The 19,255-nt window shown below is 46.5% G+C and overlaps 1 protein-coding gene across 4 annotated transcripts in view; it reads left to right on the top strand.

Annotated features, from left to right (window-relative positions):
• The window catches only part of ASTN2 (astrotactin 2), an 865,335-nt gene that overhangs the window by 118,823 nt on the left and 727,257 nt on the right, over positions 1–19,255 (top strand). For all 4 annotated transcript variants that reach the window (XM_078061680.1, XM_078061681.1, XM_078061679.1 and 1 more), the window contains exon 2: positions 3,994–4,181. In XM_078061680.1, coding sequence (XP_077917806.1) covers positions 3,994–4,181 — 188 coding nt within the window. The remainder of the gene's footprint in view (positions 1–3,993; positions 4,182–19,255) is intronic.

Raw genomic sequence — 19,255 nt, 5'->3', positions numbered from 1 at the left:
TTCTTTAATTCTGTAATGAAGCTTAATAATACCTCCATAATCTTATTATGGGTGTGTGTGTGTGTGTGTGTGTGTGTATTCATCACTGGCAATTCAGTAATTTTTTGCTGAGCACATATTATGTGCAAAGCACTTTAAAGAGTACTTGAGATATGGCAGGAAATAAGCAAGGTTTCTGCTCTCCTGGAAAGACAGGCATTAAACACATGTTTCAGAAAATACATATGATTCATTTCTAATAGTGATAAATGCTATAACAAGGTTTTGTAGAGGGAATACCAGAGAGTGTAGATGTGTGTAAAGGGGAAAACGTCAGCTAAACCTGGCAGAGCCTCTCCGAGCAGGTGTCACTTGGACTGAGAGGCCAACGCCGAGAAGAAGGTGGCTTGCAAGGTCTGGGAGGAGAGTTTCAGACAGGACAGACAGTCCTCATGCCCTGAGATGGCAGTGAGCCTGGTCTGTTTCGGAACAAGTGTAAGTCCTGCAGGGCTGGAGCACGTGAGGAGGGATGGTGGTAGCAGGTGGGTCAGGATAACGTGCAGTGTCGGGGCCACATCACACGGGCAGTATGAGCATGTGTGGGCAGTGTGGTGCCAGCTGGGGAGTGGGTAGAATGTCTTCCACTAAAGGACTGAGTTTCCTGAAGGCAAGAATGTGCCTCATTTCCCTCCATGTTCTGAGCTACTAAAGTGCCCACGATCGAGTAGGTCCTCAATAAAGTGTGTTGGATGAGTGAACACACACACACATGAGTGGATGAATGAGGGAATGAATGAATGAGGGTATGAATGAGAGGATGAATGAATGAATGTGGGAATGAATGAATGGTGAATGAATGGGGATGAATGAATGAATGGCAAATGAATGAATGGTGAATGGATGAGGGGATGCATGAACGAGGGGATGAGTGTTTGGGCCTTCTACTTCTGCCAGGGCGGTTTTCTCTCCGAGGCCCCATGGCCCTCCTCCCCACCTCAGCAACAGTTTCCTTCCTTTGTAATAGAGTGAGTCCAGAGCTGATCTCTGTGATTCAATATTTACTGTGTTTCACACACTGTTATTATCATTTAACGTTTACTGTCTGCTGACTGTGCACTCATCGCCGTAGCAAACAAAGAGCTCAATCTAGTTTGGGTTCAGGGGCTAATTTAGTCAAGGAAAAGGAGATGTTGTAAGAGCTACCGGCGTAGAAGCAATTGTGTGGACGGGAGATCCACTGGGTCTAGCTGGACATACATTCACCTGTGGCCTGAAGCGAGGGACTGACCCTCGGTGATCCTCTGTTTCCTAATCTGAGTGTGGGGAAGATGGGCTTCTTCGGTGGTGGGTTTTCGAGCACAGCCTGCGGAGAGCTGCAGGAGTGAAGAGCGCAGATTTCAGCGAGCCTTCCTTCACTTACTCTGCCTCCTCGATCCCAGGCTGTGGCAGCCAGATGTGGCACGGCCAGGGCCTGCCCGACCACTGGCACGTGAGTCCCCTTTTGTGAGCTACTGCACGAGAGACAGCTATTTCCATGGGCAACTGTGGCCCTGGGCTCTCTGGGCCTCTGGTTCTGGGCTCTGATGCAGGGAGAGAAACATGAGTGAGGGACAGCACGGCCATTTACCATAATGTCTTCACCTTGCCTTGGCCTAGCTGCCTGGCTGGCTGCCAGAGAAGCTGCTACCAGTACTTCGGGTGCTGAGGCCAGGAGGTGGGGCGGTGGGGGGAGAGAAGGTGCTGGGGAGAGGCCCGCTTCACACGCTGGGCACCCAGCCTGTCTCCCCTGCCCCCGGCGCCCCACAGTGAGCTCTTGGGGTCCTTTGGGGCCCATGGCCTAAGAGCTGATGAAATCTTGTGCTTATCTCCATTCCTTCTCACCTCTTGGCACAGCAAGGGAAGCCCAGGCAGGTATTCACTTGGACTCATAACTTGCTACATTCTGGCCACCTTGTCTTTTCCTTGGAATGAGGCAGAGGCTGCTGAGGGTTTTGAGCCAAGGAGTGATGGGAGTGAACAGGCTGTGGCAGGAGTTCTCTGGCTTCTGGGTGAGAATAGACAGAAGAGCAAGGGAAAGAGCAAGAGGAGAGTCCAGTTAGGAAGTGCATGTGGTCAGTCAGGCAAGAGATGGTGGTGCGTTGGCCCAGGTGGTTGCAAGAGAGGAGCCAAGAAGGGATAACTCTGAGGTGGCTTTTGAAAGGTTTCCTAGTGGACGGGAGGAGGGGTGGGAGAGAAAGCAAGCAGTCAGTGGTGTCTCAAGGATTTTTCCACAGCAGCTCAAGGGTGAATTAGATCCTGTCCCTGTTAATAATAATAATGATAATAAATATTAATAGCTAACTTTTTATAGCACTTACTAAATGCCAGATACTCTTCCCTAAGGACTGTTGATTGTGAACCTCAAGGAGTGAGTCTATGGGGGTGGATGATACAAGAATAATTCAGTAGACTTTGGTGAGCAAACATCATCTCTTCAAGGTGACTTTTCTTCCTTCAGGGTTGCCAGGGACTGCAGAGTGGGGCACAGGGAGAGCTGTTTGTGTAAGAAGTTCTAACTCAGCTTCCCCGTCAGTCCTCCTCAAGCGTGTGTGTGTGTGTGTGTGTGTGTACACACACATGGATATGAGGTCTGTGGTAATTGTGGGAATACCCTCTAGGTCAGCTTCGTGTCTTGGGAAGATAGTCCAGAGTTTCCAAGTCTCAGACATTATTATGGCTACTTGTCTATGATGGAGTGCCTCTGTCTCTATGGTAACTCTTGCTTGAATGAAATCTTGATAATTCTCCAGGAATTATCCCTTTCCCTTTCCCCCTACCACCCTTCCCCTTTCTTCATAAAGACACTGTGATAGGCCTTGTCCTTCTAGGACATTTCCAAGGATGTAATCTCTCTAGGAGGCAGCAGTATGAAAAGATTGTGTGATCTTAGTGCGGGGACACTTCTGGTTGCCAATGCTCTTGTCCTTACTCAGTAAGAGGCTATGTTGGTATGGTTATATTGGAAGGAAGTACTATTAGAAGAATAATTTAAAAATCAGGTGACTGGGGGCACCTGGGTGGCTCAGTCGGTTAAGCGTCTGCCTTCACCTCAGGTCATGATCTCAGGGTCCTGGGATTGAGAACCACATTGGGCTCCACACTCAGTCAGCTTCTCCCTCTCCCTCTGTCCCTCCCCACTGCTCGTTCTCTCTCTCTGTCTCTCAAATAAATAAAAAAATAAAATATTTTAAATATATACATACATACATACCTACATACATACCAGGTGACTGTAACTTGCTAGTAGGTCCTAACTTGCCCTTGGTCATATGAGAACATTGGAGTGGGGCAGTGGCTTACCAAATATTTTTAAGCCATGGAAACTTGCGTGCTGACATTCCCTTGCTGGTTGTGCAGTATATATACTAGCAAAAAAAAAAAAAAAAAAAAAAAAAATGGAGCTGCTCCGACCGAAGCAGGAGAAACAGGCTCAGATCAGCCCAGTTGCCAAGCTCTGTTCCTATAAATGATAATCCTGAGGCACCTAGGCTGGGGCCAAATGTTCTCTTGGGCTTTTCCAGCTCTGAGGTTCTGCAGTTACACTGTGAGCACTTCCAGTTCAGCTTGTAAAGAATTCACACTCTAAACCCCTGCTCCTCTCAAGGATGGAGATGTCCTCCCTTCACCTTCTTCTAGTTCCATGCCCTCAGGAGAATGTAAGCACTTGGGTCTCTTGTTTGTTTGATTCCCCGTAGTTTGATTTAGAGGAACAAATGACCTTATCACGCACGGCGCTTTACAACAGAGCCCCAGACCGACCTGGGTTCAGATTCCACCTCTGCCGCCCTGTTGCTTGGGGAGATTCTTGGTCACAGGGGAAGTGATGGTCTCTGCCTCATAGATTTGATGTAGGGAAAGGCATCCTGGTAACAGAGTAGGTGCCGTGGAGCTCCTGAACACGCGTGGCTCCTTCCATCCCTGGAATCCCGAGGCCGGGCATGCCGCTCACCCAGCGCCTTGGGTCTTGTCTTGCAGAGATGTCTGGCACGGCGGGGGACATCTCCCTGGTGTACTGGAGACAGCAGTGGCTGGAGAACGGGACCTTGTATTTCCACGTCTCCATGAGCAGTGCCGGCCAGCTGGCCCGGGCCACCGCGCCCACGCTCCAGGAGCCCTCAGAGATTAGAGAGGAGCAGATGCACATTCTCCACATTTCTGTGATGGTAAGTGAGCGGGAATGCCGCGAGGTGCTGGGGGCGGGGTGACAGTGAGGTGGGGGGACGAGGGAATGGGGCGGGGTTTTGCTAGCACTGGCTGAGTGTGAGAGGTTGGAATGCTCAACAGAAGGGCAGGTGGATTTTGTGGTGTCACTTGGACTGATGCATAGCCATCCATCATCTGTCAGCTGTGACAAACTAATCGTGCTTCAGAGGAGAGAGGAAAGAGTCTCCAACTCCTTGGCCTTTGGGCTGACCTCTCTGGGAATAGCTGTTTAACATCTGTCACGTGCTTGGCCTGTTCCGCCAGGGGCTGAGGTTCAGTGCTCCAAAATTCAACTGGCCTTTCCAAGAAGAACTGAACAAATAAAATCGGAACAGAGTTGGAGCAGGGCTGCCCTTTCCCAAGTGCCCTCAATGTGCAGGGTACTTTGACCCTCACAAGACCCCCTGCCGTGTAGACCCTGCATGATGGCCCTTGGGGCGGGGCTAGGTATGGCCCCATCACACATGGAAGCCCCTTCACTACCCTCATGTTATAGTTGTGAATACCGAGTCAGAGGGGGGCAAGACACTTATCCAAGATCACACAGCTAGTAAGAGATGGAGCTGCTCTTGGGTATTGGAACCCCCCCCAAGCGTGTCTGGCTGCAAAGCCTGAACTATGTCCTCTTCACTCTTTCTCTCAGTGCAAGAATTTATGGACCATCTAACCATATGTCAGGCACTGTGCTGGGCACATTTGTGGACATTATCTGATTGCATTTTCGCCAAGAAAGCTTGAAGTCAGGCATGTCACCTCCACGTGAGAGATGAAGTTGTGGGCCCAGAGAGAGGGGCAGTGGCTTTCCATCTCTGCAGGCCCCATGACCCAGAGCTCTTGGAGTCTGCTACGTCTTCAGAGAAGGCTGCTAGGGCTTAAATCACTTGAATGGTAGTCTGAAATGCACGTAGGCTCATATTAATGGTTTCTTTAAAAAGCTGGAATTAATGGCTCTGCATGGTAGATAGGAAAAAACAAATTCATTATGCAGAATGTACAGGGTCTAATTGGCTCAAGAAGAGATCTGATAATAGCTACGAGTGACATCCCCCTAGTGCTTTTCACTCCTCAAGTCATTATTTTCTCTTTTAGCACAGCTATCTCTGCCAGATGCATGAGGGTAGGAAATGTTATTCCCAATCTATGTGTGAGAAAGGTACGGGCCCAGAGAGGTGAAGAAATTGGCCTAAGGCCACTCAGCTTGGTAGCGAGACCGCCCACTCCTTTCTTTTCCTTTTCAACAGCCAACAGTATTTATTGAGAGTCTACGGTGGGGCAGAGTTTTGCTTTTGGTCTCGGTTCTTCTCGTTCCTCTAACACTGCATTCGACATTCTGATTAGGGCTGAGTAAGAGCCTGGAAGTTTTCTCTTTTTGGAAAAACACACACATAGCCCAGCCAGACAGCAATGTTAATTTTGGACCTAACGCATGCTCATCACGTGGTGGAACAAATCAAGGCCTTTGTGTTATTCATGGATTGAGTGTGATAGACTTTTCCCATATATATATTTTGCAAATGATGCAGCCACATGCCAAGCCAAGTGAGTGCCTGCATGCTAACTTTGGGGTGCAAGTGAGTGAGCATTACTATCTCAGGGGCCTTGCTAGCATCCTCATGGGGCATGGGGCACCATCTGATGCTAAGAAGGCTTGAGGGGGTGTGACTTCCTTATTTAATGCTTGAGAGACTCCGTTTTGACTAATATTTATTAAGCATTTCCTGTGTTTGGCACCACGTTTACTTATATACATGCTTCCCATAACCCAGTAACCTAGACGGTATAATCCCAATTGTAAATGAGCCCTGAATGGGCTTTCTCTGCTTCCAGGTTCACTCTTAGTTCGACTACATCACACTCTCTCCCCAAGGACTTTAGGTGTTCTTCACCTTTTTATTCTGCTCCATGAGTTCTGCTTAGAAGGAAGAAGTCACTCAGATGCACACGAATCTGAAATTCCCTGTAATTCGAGATGTGGCTGGCACCGTCCTGATCTTCTCTGCCCACGCACTAATGTGGCCCAAGGCTACCACCTTGTGGTCCCTACAGTTCTTTTCTGCCTTCAGGGCTCCAAGATCTGGATCTTACTTGTCCTCACCTTACCCTGAAGAGATAGAGTCATGTCCAGGAATCTTTGAACCCCAAGGCATTCACTGACGGTGGCCCGGCTTCTCTGAGGTGGGACACACCTGCCCCCATGCAGAAGGAGGGTGACACGGAGGTGAATAAGCGCAGACTCCAGAGCCTGGGTGCTTGGATGTAAGGTCCCACAGTGCCACTTAGCACTCTGCATGATCTGGGGCAAAGTTTTAAATGCCTCTGTGCCTTGTTTTTGTCATCTATAAATGAGGGTGCCTCTAATACTTGCTGGGTAGGTACACCACATACCTGCATCAGAGGAGCTTGGTGTGCAAGACCGTTAGCTCTTATTCTTACAGGCACTTGAGTTGAAAACTTTAAGATGTGTTTATTATACCCTTTCATCTCATAAATGGATGAACTGGGGTCCAGATATAGACTACAAATTGTCTTGGATCCCCCAACCCATCAGCATGGCTTGGCCTAGAGGGCATGCCTGTCTGTGGCTTAGATGGACTTCATCCTTGCTGATCTGGCCACAGACAATTCAGCAGGAACAAAAAGAGTGTTTGCTTCCTTCTCCCCTAAGCAGCCATTCAAAGTGGCATTCACAGTGGCTGGGATCTGTTTCCCCATTTCACAGGTGAGAAACTTGAGACACAGTGAGTTTATTTGAGTTACCTGCCTAAAGCTGTGTGGCTAACAGGAAGGCAGCTCTGGGACCAGGCTTTTCCTAAGATTCTAAACTCATGTCCCATGGTTACTCAGGACAAGGTGGCTCCTGGTCTCTCAGATTTTTGCATTGTTTTCATCTTTGGTGAAGATCTGAATCTTTTGTGAGAAGACCCAAATTGTCTAGTCAGATGTCAAAGAAATGCCAGGGTCAATGTTCTGCATTCCCTTTTCTCAGGACAAACCTCCTGCTCACCCATGCAGGGCAACCAGCTTCTCAGCTCAGTCATTGGAAACTGCTATAATCCATGCCTACTGGAGTGGAACCAGCATGCTCTTTGGGCTTGTTAATTCCTGAGCTTGAGATATTAATAAAATCAGTTGCTATTGGTGTGACTTGGTCACCCCAAGAATAAATGGTAAACCCAGTATTTCACTCTATATAGGCTGATTCCAGAACCTCCACCCTTACAGTACAAATACAGACCACCATTTCTCTTCTCTCTGCATCAGCTGATGGCTTAAATTGTAAGATCTTATGTGCAAATGATGTACAGACTCCCTCCTTATGTGGAATCTATGAGTAGGTCAACGGGCGGGGGGTTATGATTTGGAAGTCAGCTCCAAGGATGAACGGTATCTCTGTTGCTAGCTTTATGACCTTGGTTAAATCAAAGTCATCATCTGTGAAACTGGGATAATATTCTCTGAGGGTTTTTCTAGGTGCTGAATGAGCTTACACATGCCTGTGTCCTGCACAATGAAAATAATGGCCGCCATCATCAAGGACTTTCTGTATGCTAGGCACAGTCTAGGTGTAGGACATGCATCATTCCATTTAATTGTTCTAATACTCTATGAGATTGATACTGTTGTTTCCCTCATTTACACACGAGGAACCTGGGAGTTAATGAGGTATCGCAACTTGCTCAAGTTCATACCACCAATGAGTTCTGAAGCTGGGATTACAACTCTAGTCTCTCCAGATTGAGAGTCTTTGCTCTTGGGCATAATTCTGCATGATGCAGTGCCTGGCATTCAGTAAGTGCTCAAAAAGTGGTAGCTGTTATCAAAATGTTGGCTGTAATGACAACATTGGTGACAAACGTTGGTGACAAATGTTGAGAAAGGGGATGAAAGGGAATGTTGGGTTTGATGTGAAGGGAAAGAAGATCTTCGAGAACACATTTCTTTCCCAAGGACCATCTCACAGAAAATGCTGTAGATTTTTACTGGTGGGTCCCAGTGAGGGGACAGTGACAAGGGACCAACATCCCTGTCCGTGGCCAGGACAGACCTTTCCAAGTGTTTGAGCTGTCTGGCACTGGGCTGACTGAGTCATGGGGTAGTGAGTTCCTTGTCTCTGGGGGTATGCAAGCAAAGGCTAAAGGCCCTATTCATCAGGATTTTGAATGGAATAACAGTTAGATGCATATTGTGGTTCTTTCAAACTTATAGGATCTATGATTCTATGGCATAATATATAGAAAAATACTTTGAGGATTATAAAATGCCACATAAATCTAAGAAATTATTACTACCATTCTCAATCAGAGGCTTTGTTTAAAGGATTTGTGTGATATGGGGATAATTCTTTTTAAAGCTTTCTGTGAAAAATGACTTTAGATCATTTCCCCAACCATTCCAGTATTCATTCACAGCATACCATGCCTTCCTTAGTTCACTGATTTAATCACTCAATCATGCAATGGTTTACTTACCTACTAAACCTAACAATGACAATCCAAAACAATGACAATGCAAGAAAAAAAGGAAAAAGGGGGAAAAAAAGCTTTTAAAAAGTCAACCACAAGCTCAGAATGAGCCAACTCTCTGGGCTCTGATCGCTAAAAGTGGCTCCACATTTTAAGTTGTGTTAATGAAAGACAAGTTTTCTGAACAACTAGTTTTAGAGGTTCGGGATGAGACCTGAAACAGTGTGTTTACTTTTGGGGATCACGTGTTCAGAGAAACAATAGCTGGAAAAATGATGAGCAAATAGAACAGTGAAGAATCTTAATGTTAACAAGAGCTGCTATAATGCTTCGTGTTATATTATCGGCATATATTTAACTCATTCAATTCTTTAAATAATTCCAGTTCAGCAAATAACCGTTGTTACTCCTGTTCCACTTTGGAGAAAATGCAGGCACAGAGGATGTAATGAGCATGCAAGAGGTCCCCAGGGTCACATTCTGGCCCCATAACTGACTGACTAGCCATGTAACGAGGGCCTCTTTCCTCCCTCGGCTTCCATTGCCTTATCTGGAATGGGGTGAGGATGGAAGGACCTGCCTAAGGGGGCTGTTGTAAGATGATGCGCATAAAGCACACATGCTGGAGCCTGACACATAGTCGGGTCTTCAGAGATGTTAGGACTCTGCTCTTTATAAGCATATTAGTTTCCTAGGGCTGCCCTGACAAGGGACACAAACCGAGTGATTTAAATGTGTTGTCTCACTTCTGGAGGTTAGATGTCTGCCATCAAGATGTGGGCAGGGCCACACTCCTTGTGAAGGCACTAGGGGAAGTGTTCCAGATCCATCCCCCAGCGTCTGGTAGTTCCTTGGCTTATGACAGCATAGCTCTGATTTTCACATGGCCTTCTCCCTGTGCACACATCTGTCTCTGCGTCTACACTTCCCACTTTTTATTAGGACGCAGGTTATATTGGATTAGGGTGTCACCATGGTGACCTCATTGTAACTTGATTACCTCTGTAAAGACCCGATCTCCATAGAAGGTCGCATTCTGAGGATCTGGCGTTAGGAGTGCAACATATTTTGGGGGAGGGGAAAATTTCACTAATAATGCCTTGCTGTATTATTTATAAGCAATATTATTGAAGAATGCCCAGGGCAGCCAGGGCAGGAGAAGCTAAGCTGTTGCAGACTGTAGGTCCCAGAAGCCTTTTGGATAGAAAGCAGAGTCGTGGGGAAAATATCCTAGGGGAGATTATTTTAAGAGGGAAGGTGACAGAAATCTAGTGGTGGAAAAAACTTGCGATACATATAGCCCAAGAAACTGTGGCCTGGAACTCAGGTGTCCCAGGCCTGCCACGTATGCGCTGCATGACATCCTTCCTTAGCCTTAGGATCCCCATCTACAAATCGAGATCATCAAGCTTCTATCAGTTGCAAGACATAATGAAGTTTGCCAATACAAGTATATTTTTATGTAAGTGGGCCATACCACATGAATTCCATTTATTTTTTTTCAGAAAGTGGAATTTTAAAATCACAAATACATTTATGAATTTTTAAAAATTTGAATCACATGAACCTTGTAGCTTGGCCTTGACTTGCCTCAACAACAAGGATTCAGTAAAAGCCTGCAGGGTGTCTAGCTAGACTTATGGGAACATGAGAAGAATAAGCCATTTAGGAAACGTGGCTTATCTCCCATAACGTTTAGGGATGTAGCATAGTGAAGTGGAGACAATGTAGTGTGGTGTCATGAGCCCGAGTTTCAAGCTGAGATTCTATCTCATAGCAGCTGTAGAAATTTGAATGTTTTCACCTCTTGTTCGGTCATTTGCAAAAATAGAAATAAAATTAAAATCATCACATTGAACTGAGACAATGCACATGAAAGCATCTGGCTATGTTTCCCCAAAAGCAACAGAACTATAACCTATGGTTGGAATGTTGAAGTTGAAAGCACTTTAGACCTGGCCGAACCCAACTCTTCTGGATGAGTCAGCTTTCACGTGTTTATTCCACAAACAAATCACTCTGAATCTTGGTGACTGGCTAGACAGCCCTTTACTGCTCACGCACCTTCCACTGTTGGCGGCTGCCGATGCTGTGGCTCAGCTCTGCATGTCTTCTCCTTCTGGAACTGGCTGAAGGGGAGCCCCAGTCTGAGACCTTTGGTTTCCATGGCAGAGAGAATGAGCAAAAGAACTGGCAGGAATCTAGGATTAAAGCTAGTGCTGAGATGGGGGTTTTCTCACATTCTGTGGCCAGGGCCAAAACACATCATGTGGCCAAGCCCAAAGCCACCGACAGGGGAACACAATCCTTTACAGAGAATGGGCATGTAGGCAGTCACAAATGGCAGCAGACGACCCACCTTCATTTTACAGGTGGAGGAAATGAGGCCAGAAAAGGCATATTCTGCATCCCAAATACCCCCTTCATCTGGGCCAACAACCAAGCCCAGACAGAACATCCTGGAGGTGGCAAGAGGCAACCTAGAAAGGGGGCCCAGAGGTAGTGGCTTGAACCTTCTGGCCAAAATGGAATGCAGGATGAGAATAAGAAAAAAAAATGTGTATAAGAAAAAATATATATATCTGCATCATGTGAGACAGAAGGAGGCGGAGAGAAACAGAGACAGGGAAAATAGGCACCTGCTAGTATTTATTGAATACGTCTTCTATGCCAGGTATATGGGAACTACCAGAGACAGAAATAAACCGAGAAAAAGGGAGCCAAGGACAATGAGAGAGATGTAGAAAAATACAGGGAAATTGGAATAGACAGGAATAGATAGGAAGGGATTTAGCAATAGAAGCAGAGGCAGGGAGGGAGGAAACAGAATATAAGGGAGGAAGGAACCACATAGCGAAGTAAACAGGGAGAGAGACACAGAAGTAGAGTGGGAGGGGCAGACAGAACCCAAGCCCAAGAAAAATCGTGGAGGGGCCCTGAGGGGGCTGAGGAGGAGGTCAGGGGCTCACAGGGATGGCCTCCAGCAGAGACAGGGAGGTGGGCACCAGCATGGTGGATCTGAGAAGAGGCAGCAGAGGGGAAGGTGGAAGGAGCTGAGGTGCCAAGTCCTGGAGAAGAGAAGGGGGAGGGGAGCTCCAGAGACTGCAGAGATGCATAGTTGGGGGTAGGTAGCAAGCAGGTTGGCAGAGTTGAGGGGGATGTTCCCTTGGTGGCCACTCCCCACCTTTATACCCCAGCTTTTTTTTTTTTTAAGATTTTATTTATTTTATTTGAGAGCAAGAGCGAGAGCGAGAAAGCAAGGGAGAGAGCGAGAAAGCAAGAGAGTACACATGAATGTGTGTGTGGGGGGTGGGGCAGAGGGAGAGGGAGAAGCGGACTCCCCGCTGAGCAGGGAGCCACGTGGGACTTGATCCCAGGACCCTGAGGTCAGGACCTGAGCTGAAGGCAGATGCTTAACTGACTGAGCCACCCAGGCGCCCCTACACTCCAGCCTCCTGTTGCAGATTTCATTTTCCTTCATAACCTGGGGCTTCTGTGCAGTATTCTTTTTTTTAAATATTTTTTTTTTTTTAAGATTTTATTTATTTATTTGAGACAGAATGAGAGAGAGCGAGAGAGCACATGAGAGGGGGGAGGGTCAGAGGGAGAAGCAGGCTCCCTGCAGAGCAGGGAGCCCGATGCGGGACTCGATCCCGGGACTCCAGGATCATGACCTAACAACACAGAATGAGTGCACGGGGTGTGCGCATGTGCGGTGCTGTGCGCGCATGTGCGGTGCTGTGTTCACTCTGTTTACTCCCCTTCTCCCCATGCCCTGAGTCAGCCCGTGTGTCCGGTAAACTTGGCTTTGGACCCAGTAGAGCTTCTAGCGCCCCCTTCAGTTAATTCCCCCTTTTCCACTCTCCTGATCCTCAGAAGACACCTTGGTTTGGTGGAAATAACATAGGTTTGGACAGACCGATGTGGGTTCAAATTGTGACTCTTTCCTTTGTTGCTGTTTGTCCTTAGGCACATTTCTGAACTTCTCTGATTCTTACTTTCTCCTGAATTTAAGGGAGGCTGTGGATCCCTCATTCATGTGGCTGAGGGGAGAAATAAATGATAAAAGACACATGGAACATTTTAGGACAGCACTCAGAGAAGATCCCTTTCTTTTCCTTTGGCCCTTTAAAATATTTTCCCCTAATTCGCCCTTATCCTTGGCCTTCACAAACATCCTTTGAGCTAAGTTGGGCAGGAGTTATTGAGAATATTGACTCTGAAATACTGATAGAAATAATAGACTAAACAAATGAATGGGGTAGAAGAGATAGCTCTTTCTTACGGTCGTATCCCAATTAATAAATGTAGAAGGAAAGAGGGAAAGTAGAAAATCACCATTACGCAGTCACCACTGTAATAATTACTACTGACAAGATCCACTGATGTATACTAAAATTAATGGGTGAAACTTCAAGGAGAAGCAGGATATTTGCAGAGTCTCAAAAGTATCACCCCTGAATATTTATTAATAGCTTTACAGTAGAGAATCTAGTGGATACTAGTATCAACTTCCCAGGGCTGATGTAACAAGTTACCACAAATGAAGGGGCTTAACACAACAGAAATGTATTCTCTCACAGTTTTGGAGACCAAAAGTCCAAACTCAAGGTGTCATTAGGGCTGTGTTCTCTCCTTGGGGAGAGATGGGGATAATCCATTCCTTGCCTCTTCTAGTTTATGGAGGGTGCCAGGCGTTTTGTGGCTCATGGCTACATGACTCCAAATGTCTGCCTTCATCTTCCTATCACCTTCTCCTCCATGTCCTCTTGTCTGTGTGTCTCTCATAAGGACATGTGTCATTGGATTTAGGACCCTCCTGGATAATTCAGGATGACCTCCTTTTGCAGGATCCTTAACTTAATTATATCTACAAAGACTCTTTTTTTTTTTTTTCTTCCTCAAATAACGTAGCGTTCACAGGTTCTGGGGACAAGGATGTGGACCTCTCTTTTTTGGGTCCACCAGTTCAACCCAATACTTCACTTTAACCAAGTGGTCAAGGTTAACATCACTGGCAATAAGACAGACAGACATCATGAGTCCCCTGATAGGAAGCACCAAGAAGGGCATGATGCCATTTCTATGGTACACTTGACCAAAATGCGTACCCTCATTCCCATCATGAGAATACATCACACACACCCCAAAGTGGGTGACCTTTTACAAAATAACTGGCCAGCACGCTTTAAAAGTGTCAGGATGATGAAAAACAGGAAAGGCTGAGGAATTGTCACAGGTAAGACAGGACTGGGGAGACATGGAAACTGAGTGCCTCAAGGGGTCCTGGACCAAAATGGGAACATTAGTGAAAAACCTGGTAAAATCCAAGGAAGGTCTGTGGTTTAGTTAATGGTATTATGTCGTTGTTAATTTCCTGGTTTTGATTATTCTTTTATGTGCAATTTTAACTTTGGAGGAAGCCGAGTGATGAAGAAGATAAAGGAATTCTCTGTACCAGCTTTGCAACTTCTCATGAGTCTATATTCAGAGTAAGAGGTTTAAAGACACAGAGTATGGAGTCTGGAGCAGGACTGCCGGGGTCAGAATCCTGGCCTTCCCGCTTAACTGGCAGTATGACCTTGGTTAAGTTACTGTTCCATGCCTCAGTTTGCCCCACTAAAACTGGTGAGACTCGTAGTTTCTACCTCATGGAATTAAAATGAGGTAGCATGTAGGGCGCCTGGGTGGCTCAGTTGGTTAAGCGACTGCCTTCAGCTCAGGTCATGATCCTGGAGTCCCGGGATCGAGTCCCGCATCAGGCTCCCTGCTCAGCAGGGAGTCTGCTTCTCCCTCTGACCCTCCTCCCTCTCATGCTCTCTGTCTCTCATTCTCTCTCTCGCAAATAAATAAAATCTTAAAAAAAAAAAAAAAAATGAGGTAGCATGTAAACGCCACAAATGTGTCATCAATTTCATTGATAATGCTGCTATTATTGTTCCTATTGTACAGATGATAAAACCAAGGATGAGGAAGTTCAGACATCTCTGTTCTGAGATCACACAGCCAGTGCCTGAGCCCAGGATCAAACTTCAGTTTCTGATTCGAGAGGCGCTTGGCTGGCTCAGTCCGTAGAGCCTCCAGCTCTTGATCTTGGGGTCGTGATTTTGAGCCCCACGTTGGGTGTAGAGTTTACTTTAAAAAATGTTTCTGAGTCCAGGTGATCTAAGACATTTCTTTTCCTGCTGGGGCAAAGAGGGGAAAGGACCTTTCAGGGGCTCATCTCCCTAACCATCTCGTTACAGCACGCCATATGTTGGTAGGACAGGCCTGACTGGACTATGGAAGATGGCAGCTGGTTCTTCCTCATCGTGAACGCTTGGAAGTGAGGACAATAGGCATCTCAGACTTAATTCTCAAAAAAAAAAAAAAAAAAAAATCCACGAAAGACTCCTCCCTCCAGCCCCTTTAAAACACATCCAGTCCAATGCCCTCATTTTAGAGTGAAAATACAGAAACTAAGCCCATAGGTCCTGGAGTGACTCGGTGTCATGTGACAGATCAGTGCCAGAGCTGGCTTTGGGGGCTAGACTGCGGGACGGCGCACACGCACTTCTTTGTGTGTCTGTGTGGGTGGGTGGTCCCCACTGCGCCCCCCCAGCTGTGATCTGTACTCCGCGGAAGGCCTCTGGCTCCATGCTGTGGGAGCCGTAAACATAGAGGTTCCGCACAGCTTTATTTCAGTGCGTTGTGCTAATCGTCCCGTCTGCACATCCACCCATACAGTCAAACAATTACCCAATTCAAACTTCTGCTGCTAATATTCCCCAGCTCAAGGGCGTCTTTAATAGCAAAATAATACTTGTTTTTTCTTCCTTCCCTCTCTGTTTTTTCCTAATCTCTCCCCAATGAGACATAACATTAATTACAGCAGTTAACAGAAATTCTGTCTCCATTACTGCCTGCCACCTTTTCCATTTTGGTTTCTGCCTCCGAAATTCCTCTCTTGAATGGGGGGGGGGTGGTTATGCAGATGTGTGATTGTATTTATTTATCATTTCTCTGCTTACCTCCTTTGTGCTGGATTTTAAGCTAAGCAGAATCCGTGTTTTCACCGGGGTAGGAGGGGTGCACGTGAGTGTGAATGTTGTTTGCGTGTGCCTGCTTCCTAATCTAGCTGTCATTTTGAGCTAATTGTGTTGTTTCCTCTTGTGTGGAAGGAAATCTTATCTGTTTTGGATTAAAATTCAATGAAGGTCATAACGGCTGGAAAACTTACCAGACTGCTGCAATTAATGTTCATTTGGCTTTGATAAATTGGAACGTTCCCCTCAATAGGACTGGAGTGGATTTCAGAAGCAATAATTCTTCCATTAACTCAATGATTCTGCCTGTGATGGAGGACCTTGTCCTGCTTTTGTTTGTCATCTGTCACTTGGAGGAGTTGGGCATATGTCGGAGATGATTTGTCGTGATGGCATGCCTGGTTGTATCGAAGCATTTAAAACCACCAATTATTTTTGTCCCCTGTAAATTGCTTGGTTAAACAAAATGTGAAGTTGGAATTAAGGTGGAAAAAATCTTTTGTGCCCCTGTTTCTCTCCTCATGGGTTTCTATGGTTGTGGGGTCTTACAAGTTCCTCTCAAGGGCCAGGTGAAAATTAATCTGTCATAAGAATAAGGGGTACCTGGGTGACTCAGTCAGGCAAGCGTCTGCCTTAGGCTCGGGTCATGATCCCGGGGTCCTGGGATCAAGCCCTGCATTTGGCTCCCTGCTCAGCGGGGAGCCTGCATCTCCCTCTGCCCCCTGCTCTCCTTTCTCACTTGCTCTCTCTCTCTCAAATAAGTAAATTCTTTAAAATTAAAAAAATAATAATATTGAGCGCTTATTTTCCAGGTAGTGTGCTGGGAGCTTTGATGCACATTGTTTTACTTCTTAAAACAATTGTTTAGGGTGTTTTGTCCATGTCACCTGGGAAAAGACCGAAGTCTGTCGATGATAAGTATTTCCTGCATCACGGACAGCATGAGATTGGAAGTCAAGTATCTTGATTCTAAAGCTCTTGCATTACCCTCACACATTAGGATTTTTAAAAATTGCTTAATATTAAGCCCTGCTGTTTACTGCTGGTATTTCACTAGGTGTAGAGCAAGATCTCCTTCCCACGTAAGGGTTACCTGGGGTGTTCATTTAAAAGGCAGTTTCCTGGGCTCTGCCCCAGCTACGCTGGATCTGAATTCCTGGTGGGAGCTTCTGGGCAATCTGCATCCTGAAAAGCCCTGCAGGTAATATTTGTGGAGAATCCCTGACCTGTAGCTCATTGAGACCAGCAGGGAGAAAGTCATACCCTTGACGTGCCCATTTAAAAAATGATAGCATTCTTCTAAAAACCCTGCCAGGCGGGCATTGCTATCTCCATTTTATAGATTGAAATATCAAGGTACATCAAGTTAAATGGTCTTGCCCGAGGTCACACAGCTAAGGAGATACCAAAATGGGATCTAGACCCTGCATTTGCCCCACGGACCAGAATGCTCCGGCTCTTACGTAGCATCTCCATCTCATCTGTTCCTGTCCTTGTCCAGCTCTGTCTGTTGCCTCCCTTCCTTCTCTCAAATTCTGCAGGGGCACAGGCCAGAGCAGCTCTGGGCTTTCCCCATAGACACCCTCTTCAGTTCCTCTTTTATTGTGGTCCTTATGTGTCCTGATGTTCCCCTAATGAAGCATCTAGAGGCCTGCGCTGTCTTGACCTTCCTTAATGAGGAGTGAAATATGTTGGTGTCTGTGCCAGGGGCTTTGTTTAGATGGTTCACAGAGCTACCAGAGGCCTTCTAGGGGGAGATGTAGGGCAGCCCCGCCCATTGCAGATGATCTCAGGTAAAGGAAGCTCACCTGCAGGGCAGGTCTGCACCGTTACAATAATTACAGCAGCATGGCTCAGGGGAATGGAGAGTCAGCTGGACCTGGTTCAGTCAGCCTTTTGCTAACTGTGTGATCTTGGGCTAGCTACTTGCCCTCTCTGGGCCTTGAGGTAAAGTAGGTGTAACAATGGTACCTCCTCTTCTAAAGTCATTGCCACGAACAGAAGCATCCCTGTTAAGTGCAAGCTCGGTATCTAATAACTAGAAATTTCTCAATAGATTGTAGGTATCCTTAAAGCTCAAACACTGTTGACCCACAAGCATTAATAGAACGTGTTCCCATTTAACATTTCATTAAAACCTCCTGACAATATATGAAGTAGGTGTTTTTTTTAATGTCATTTTATAGCTGAGCCTCAGAAAAGGGTCTTGCTTAGACACACAGTTGGTCAGTGCCAGAAAAAAGTTCTTTTTTTAAATTTAATTTTATTATGTTATGTTCCTGGATCTCTGCCAGAACATCTAGGTGGGGCCAGGGGTGGACATTTGCCTAAAGTTTTGTAGATAGGTCAGTTAAAGTTCGGGGTGAAATTTGGTGTGGACACTCTGGCTGCCCTCATTTTGAGATTCACAGTGGCAGGTGTTATGGACTGAATTGTGCCTCCTCCCCCTCCCCCCTGCCCAATTTTCATATACTGAAGCCCCAGCCCCCCATAGGACTGTATTTGAAGATGGGGCCTTTAAGAAAGTAATTAGGGTTAAGTAAGGTCGTAAGAATGAGGCCCTAATGCAATAGGACTGGGATCCTTAAGGATCCAGGAAGAGACGCCAGTGATGCATGTACATAATGGAAAGGCCATGTGAGGACACCGTGAGAAGGTAGCCGTCTGCAAGCCAGGAGCCAACCCTGCCGGCACCTTGATCTTGGACTTCCGGCCTCTAGAATGGAGGAAAAAAACACGTTTCTGTCATTGAAGCCACTCAGTCTATGGAATTCCGTTAGGCAGCCTGAGCTCATATGGCAGAAGGTTGTGGTTATTGCCACCCAGAGCCCAGTGGCTGGGGGAATAAGGGAAGCTGGAATAATGTTTTCCTTTGCCTCTGCAATTGTTCTTGGAACAAAGGAGAAAAGCAGAAAGAAGGGGGGGGGAGGGAGGTGATCACAAAGCAGAAAGGGGGCAGAATGGAGAGGGAAGGAAGGAGAGGAGAGGGGTTTTTAGAAGCAGGGGGGAGTGCCTGGCACATAATAGCAGCTCAGCAAACTCTTAGGTGAATGGATCGGGAGATAGACAGTTGGATGATCCTGTCATGCATTCCAGTCGTGAACTTTTCACAACTTCAGGTACTGGGTGTAGACTCACAGATTGCAGGGAGACAGCTGAGGAGAACAGCTTCCGCTTGGTTATTGCAAGGAAAAGAAATTGTCGCGTGCCTTTTTTATCTGTCACTATCGTTGTCACACACTACTTTGTTAAATTCTACAAAGTTCCACTTGCTAATGATTATTTACAGATGAGATGTGTAAGTATGTGCCCATTTGTCGGATGAGAAAACTGAGATCGCCCAAGGTCACAGGGGACCTGGATTCTGAGTCTGGAGCCCATTCCCTCAGCATGAGTGCTGTGATTAACACCAGTGAGATTGGAAGGACAGCAGAGGAGAGGCCCACAGCCCGCTAGGTTTCTGTTTCTCCACCTCCTGCCCGTATGACCCGGACCAAGTTGTCCAACCTGTCCGAGCCTCACAGAGGTGAGTGAGGCCTCAGCGAG

Source organism: Halichoerus grypus, chromosome 14 (assembly GCF_964656455.1).
Source record: "Halichoerus grypus chromosome 14, mHalGry1.hap1.1, whole genome shotgun sequence".
Taxonomy (NCBI): Eukaryota; Metazoa; Chordata; class Mammalia; order Carnivora; family Phocidae; genus Halichoerus; species Halichoerus grypus.
The sequence above is the reverse complement of the archived record's forward strand: the minus strand, read 5'-3'. Positions and strand labels throughout refer to the sequence as shown.